At 46.2% G+C, this 6,504-nt stretch overlaps 1 protein-coding gene across 1 annotated transcript; it reads right to left on the reverse strand.

Annotated features, from left to right (window-relative positions):
* Window positions 1–1,265: 1,265 nt before the first annotated feature.
* On the reverse strand, window positions 1,266–6,279 carry SHISA2 (shisa family member 2). The gene is made up of 2 exons (XM_066369172.1): window positions 5,683–6,279; window positions 1,266–2,395 (listed from the first exon to the last, which is right to left on the reverse strand). The coding sequence occupies exons 1-2, from the start codon at window positions 6,017–6,019 to the stop codon at window positions 1,842–1,844; spliced, it is 891 nt and encodes a 296-aa protein (XP_066225269.1). The 5' UTR covers window positions 6,020–6,279; the 3' UTR covers window positions 1,266–1,841.
* Window positions 6,280–6,504: the final 225 nt, after the last annotated feature.

Consider the following 6,504-nt stretch of genomic DNA (forward strand, 5'->3'; position numbering starts at 1 on the left):
TCAGGTGTTGTCAACATTTCCCATGGAACATATGAAATAATATCACTGAATCACAGAACATACATAATGCATACAAACTTCCCAGATATTAAGTAGTGTTAAAGGGAGGTCTTGCTTCTGGAAAGCAGTACTTAGGCAATTTCATTCTATTAACAGGTTTTACGGACCATCTAAAATTACCAAGTGGAATGAAAATGAAAAAAATTCAACTCTCCTAGGAATTCATAACATAAAATATTTATTAATAAGTAAAATGATTTCCCCCTGCTTTTGGTTATTAAAAAAGTTTGATTGAGTATCTTTATAGATGCCAACTGCCAATAATGGTTTCACATTATTCAGTCATAGATGAGATTAGATATAGATTGATATAGAGATAGGTAGGATAGATAAGAAAGATAGATGGATAATAGATATTGACATAAATGGGTAAAAGACCAACCTTATAATGGTTTAATTACAAATCTTGGTTTTGCTAGCAAATGGAAATTTACTACATGCACTTAAACTCATTTCTTATAAGTAAATAATATAGAAATTCACTTGGATTTCAAAATTCAGAACACTGGTAATAAATACAGTGCTTGCTGAGGACTAAAGGAGAAAAACAAGAATGAACTTTGTGGGTAGAGAAAGACAGTATCTCTTTGAACAGCTTTTCTCTTGATTTAAGAGTCCCTATTGGCTGAAAAATGAGCCATTTTAATAACGGATATTAAAAGTTTTTTGATTTGAAAAGTAAATTATATATGTGGTTTAAATTTCATCCCAAGTCTCAGTTTATGGCTGAGAAGCCACACTCAACCTTTGTGAGCATTTCTTTGATATTTATATGAAAAACAAGAAAATGTTTTATCAGATCTGCTTAGAAATGCTGATTTTCACTTATAAGATCAGTAATGGCCTGCACTGGATCTCATACAGACATGGAGGTCTGCAAAACAAACAGGAAGAAATGCCGAGCCATACATAACTTGCAGAAGTAGCAGGTGATAGTTTACTATTTCAATATAAAAACCACCAAATTACTTCTCAGGTGCCACTATAAAGTTGGAATATTAGATGATACAATCAAGAAGGGGATGAATGGGTTTATTACTACACCTCCCACTACATCAAGATTAAAACCTCAAAGTTCTGAATGTCATTAGTTCAGTAATTATACAATTTCTTTCAGTCTCTTTTTAATGTAGAAAATCACTTTGTAATAAGGTATCTATCTACACAAGGTAAAAAAGCACATCGACAAAAAAAGCACAAAAATAGACAATATATATATATATTTTTACAATGGAATTAAGAATGCCTGTGAAATACTGAGATAATTGACTAATCTCATAGAGTTCAGATTGGATTTCCTTCTACAATAATTGAGTTTATAATAATTGGGTATCTTCCCCTACCTAAACCTTGGATGCTTTAAAAAAACTTACCCAGGTAAAAGGCAAGGAACAGGTATTCTGACCTGGCATAGTAAAAACCAGAAAAGAAATAATAGCAACATAATAAAAACCATTAATCTAGCTGTTTACAAAATTCTTTTGACAGCCATACCCCAATGGCACTTAAGAGCTCAAGCATTTGTCACACAACCACTGGTAACAACACAGGCATCTTCTCCAGGTGACTTCCTTTTCCATCATAAATCAATCATGCACTGGGATGAAACATTTCTAGAAAAGCTAATTCAGAAACAGAATGTTTTCACATAGTTTGGGACAGATCAAACTATCCACAAGACCTGTGCCGTGAACAACCGACTTCTACTTCAAGAATCTTCGCCAAGTCTACAGTTTCTCTATTTTCCTTGGTCTCATAATGGAACCCGCTGGCACCTTGAGTCACACGGTCACAGCTGGGTACATCTTCTGTTCACTGTTAGTGTGAGGGAAGGGGGCCTGAATCTGCCTATAGCCTGTTTGCAGGCTGTCCAGGAAAGGTGGCACAGGAGTCATGGGCACCGAGTCATGCTGCACTGTGTATCCCACATATGGGGGATGCAGGTACTGCCCTTGATGGGGCACAATTTGGGTGGCCTGCTGACAGTTCAGCACAGAGAAATTCGTAGGCATGTTGACATACACGTTGTTCATGGTCCCCTCAGGCAAGCAACAGTTGGTCTGTGACCTTGTTGGGGGTGCCCGGGCTCCAGAGTTGGCACTGGAGCTAGAGCTGGCAGCTGTGCTAGACTGGCGAGAGGATGACCCACGGGAAGTGCTGGCACTCGGGATCATGGGGATGGTCTCCATCAAGCGGTTCCCCCCAGGTGCCCGGCTCTGCTGGGGCTCCTGCTTAGGCCGGAGACATCTGCAGCAACAGGCAGCCACGAGAGACCCCAAGATGATGAAGGCGACAAATACGGACCCAACGATGAGAAATGGCACGTAGATGGGGACTGGAGGACAAAAACATAACATTATGATTCACTAGAAATAGGCAACAAAAATCAGTGCTTGGCAGTGAAGATCGTAAGAGTGGCGGTGACAACTGAGAACTGGAGGACCCAGGCTTGATCCGAGTTTTGTGTTCATCAGCAGTCCATAATATGCACTGTCTTTTACTAAGTGTCCAGGAAAGAAGGGGAGAGTCCCATAGGCATGGCAGTGGGTCAGCCCCCCAAAGCAAAACTGCACTGATTGAAGCAAACATCCAATTTGGCAAAAACATGAGTTTCATGTTTTAAGACTGTTCTAAAATGGCTTCAATAACTAAACTGTCTGAATTCAAGTCAGATAACTATATGATCTGTCTAGAAATGAGTTGAAATTATTTAAAAGGCTCCCCCCCCAACAAGTTATTTATATTTCTTGCAAACTCCTTTTACCACAGATTCTAGCAATGCCCATTTCTAAAAGGAGTCTGTAAGGCACAGAGGTAAAAAAAAAAAAGGGTAAGAAAAACTCCACTGGCTTGCCTAACTGAGGCTGGTGGGGATTGGAGGAGGGAGTTAACACTAGTCACTGGATCAGAGGTCCCCAAACTTTTTACACAGGGGGCGAGTTCACTGTCCCTCAGACCGTTGGAGGGCCGCCACATACAGTGCACCTCTCACTGACCACCAGTGAAAGAAGTGCCCCTTCCGGGAGTGCGGCGGGGGGGCCGGATAAATGGCCTCAGGGGGCCACATGTGGCCCGCGGGGCCGTAGTTTGGGGACGCCTGCGTGGATGGTAGAAAGGACCATCAGCATAGAACAGATACTGGGGAGAACAAATGTTGGAGCAAAGAGACATCTGTTCCAGGAAGGAGACCAGCCTGTAGTGAGCTGGGAAGTCCCCAGGCAGGCTCAAGGGGGCTGAGGTGGAACAGTCACCTGAATCTGGCCCTGGATTCTGTGTGAGGAACTACAGGGAAAGCCTGTATAAAGCAACGGCTACCATATTTAACAAGGGAGGTTTATTCTGAAAAATGAAACCGTAAAAGATAAAAATAGTAACTTTTATTAAAATTGGTAATGAGCTCCATTTTTATGTTATTTTACTTAAAAACTCTTGCAGGAACCATAAGGGGCTGCAGCACAGGGCTTCCAGAAGCTGGATAAGAGATACAAACTGATGGAAGGAGGAGCCTGCAGAATGCCTGAAAACCACTTCCCTAGAATTCTGGCCAAGTTACTAGGAACTCTACTTTTTTGACATGTTCCCATCCCTGTCTATGAGGGCAGGGACTAGGTCTTGCTGGTCTTTGCAAAGCAGTGCCAGCTCAGTGGTATAGGGCAGCACCTCAAGAGGAAGCCCAGTTCTCCCACACCTCTGAGGTATGGTTTGATGGTCACCTGAGAATCGGTGTTTTTAGAATATAGTAGGAACACATGTAGTCATGAAGAAATAATGCTTTATGAGTAAAACATACTTTTTAACCAAAGCTGACATTTGAAGATTTCCTTAATCATCAATGCTGAACAGAGTAAACACTATATTTATACACAGTGTCCTTTTAACAGGTAGACACCCTTGCTACAGTTGACAGCACAGCTGGTTTTCCCATAGTAGGGCTGTTCCAATTACAGGGTAACTTCAGGCTAACTACAGCATACTAGAGCAGTATGAGGCTTTTCTATCCACATGCTATAAATATTGCATCCTCCAAATTAAGATATCAGCCCTAAATATGTCATCAAGAAGTAAACAAAAACAGTTGAAAAAATCCAAACATTACTGCAAAAAAGTAGGTGAAACAGCCTAAGTCCAGTAATGAATTTTGGGGAAAAACAACTGTTCTATTTCCAGACTTTTTAATTAGCAGCGTAAATAGCTACACAGAGTAAAGCATGCAGGGCTTCTGGAAGCCTCCTTGCACTGCTTAATTAGGCATGCTGTCCTTCCAGACTGCAGAACAGAAGTGAGAAGAACAGAATTTTCAGGAAAAAAGGACTTAAAAGTAGGGTGAGGGAGGCACCCACACACGTCACACGGTGTCATGAGAGGTCTGCTGCCTACTGATCTGTCCAAAGCCAACCTAACTTTTTAGAGGCCATTAATGAGCCTAACTTAGTTGACACATGGAAGTAGCAGTTCCGTCTCTGGCTCATTTCTTGAGGCTTTATTCCCCAGCCACACACTCTGCAATGCTGAGCTGGCATTTTAAGATGGCACCTTATCTGGAATTACCTACCTTCAGTTCTCCTCTCTTCAGATTCAGTGCAGCGGAAAAACAGGAGTAGCTTGCTAATAAAATACTCAAATGCCAAGGAACCGGCACCGAAAAAAACTGCCTCTTACCATGTGTAGACAGCTCTGTAAACACAGATGCCAGTCAGTGCCAAGCTCAGGTAGCTCAAAGCCTGGCTCCTAGTGCTGGTAAAAAGTCCTGTCCTTGACATAGCAGCTACGAAAAAAAGAGAAGACAATCTCTAGATGACATGCTTGCCATGTGACCTCTACCCATACACGGACCTAAATTTTCCCTTCCAAACACACAGACACTAATGTGGAGCCTGGAGAGAGGTCGTCTGGGAAGTTTGTGAAGAGTGGAGGAAGTGGAACCTACCAAATTCTAGCACCTACTTGTTTATTTTTCCAACTCTAGCTTTGGCAATTTGAAAAAAATATAATTTAACAAAATTAAAGCCACAAAGAGCAAGGTTGAGCACAACTCTGACGTGACACCTAGCAAGTCTGACATGGTGACAACTGTCCAGAAAACCAGGTAGGCCAGGGTCTGGCAGGGGAGAGGTGCAGCAGCGGTGTCAGAGAGGATTCGAGTCTCCAGGGCCTGCTAAAGTAGTCACTCACCAGAAACCATGAGGAGCTAGCTGCCTTCCTTCTGAGGAGCTTTCCCCGAAGTGCCCCTGCCAGCCTTCCACGTCTCAAAACATTAACCCTTAGTTGAAAGGTATAACCTCTGGAGATAAAGGACATGGGAGGAAGCCTAGGTCTGAAGGATTGTGGAGCTGTCTGAGGCCCACCCTGCCTTAGGGTGTAGTTTTCTTGGGAAAATCCAAACCAAACTACTCTTTAGTTGACAGATGGGGAAACTGAGGCCCAGGACGGTGAACTGGTGCCCCATTTCGCACACAATTACTGGCTGGCCCAGAATGCAAGCGCCACCTCCTGGTTCAAGACCCTCTTCTGAAATATCAATGCTTCTAATTTCCTTCCCCTCTCTAGGGTCCCAGGTCTTTGCCGTCCAGGCGAAGCCAACCTTCCTCCCCGTTCGCGCTCGCGCTCGGCTCTGCCCCCTACCTGCCGAGCCGTCTGAGCCGTCTTTGTCCACTCGGCCAGGCTCGCCAGCGCCCTGCTGGCGGTCGTTGTCGCAGCCGCCCTGGTCAAGGCGCGCATCGGCGCTGGAGCAGCAGTAGCGCAACGCACAGCTGCCGCAGCAGATGGTGGCGTCGCCGCCGTCGAAGCGCTCGGGGCACTGGAAGCCGATGCGCCAGACGCCCTGCGCGTCCAGCCAGCCGTGGCAGTACTCGCCGCTGGCCCGCGCCCCCGCCGTCAGCAGCGCGGCCATCAGCAGCTGCAGGAGTGAGGCGGGGATCCTGGAGGAGGCGGCGGCAGCCGGGCGGCGTCCGCCCCACATGGCACCCTGGACGCGATGCGGTCTCTCGATGAGTTGTGGTCCCAGCGGTGCTCTCAGGCCGGGATCTCTTCACTGAGTGTCCCGCACGCGGCGCTTTCGGCGCGGGCCACTGCTGTCTGCTGCGACGTCCGGGAGCCGACGACGCCAGGCTGCTGGGCAAGAGATTCCTAAGCCATGCCCTCCCTCTACCGAGTGGCCCGGTTCGGAAGGGGCGGCCTTGACAGTGGGTCCACACTGGTGGAACTCTTCGGGTGCTGATTCAGGGGGGCCACTGGAGCTGCCGTGCCTCATGCCGTGGAGACTTCACCTGCGAGAGGGCCCTCCAGGTGCATCCCCGAGGGGACGACCCCTCCAATAGGATTACCGCTGGGAACGCCGCTGCGGACCCGGAACCGGGGCGCAGAGTTTGAATCTCGGGGTCCCGCGCACGAGTCGAGGAGCGTTTCCCTTCCTTTAGTTCCCTCTCGGGCGGGGAGAAGGGGGCA

Source organism: Saccopteryx leptura, chromosome 2 (genome assembly GCF_036850995.1).
Source record: "Saccopteryx leptura isolate mSacLep1 chromosome 2, mSacLep1_pri_phased_curated, whole genome shotgun sequence".
Classification (NCBI taxonomy): domain Eukaryota; kingdom Metazoa; phylum Chordata; class Mammalia; order Chiroptera; family Emballonuridae; genus Saccopteryx; species Saccopteryx leptura.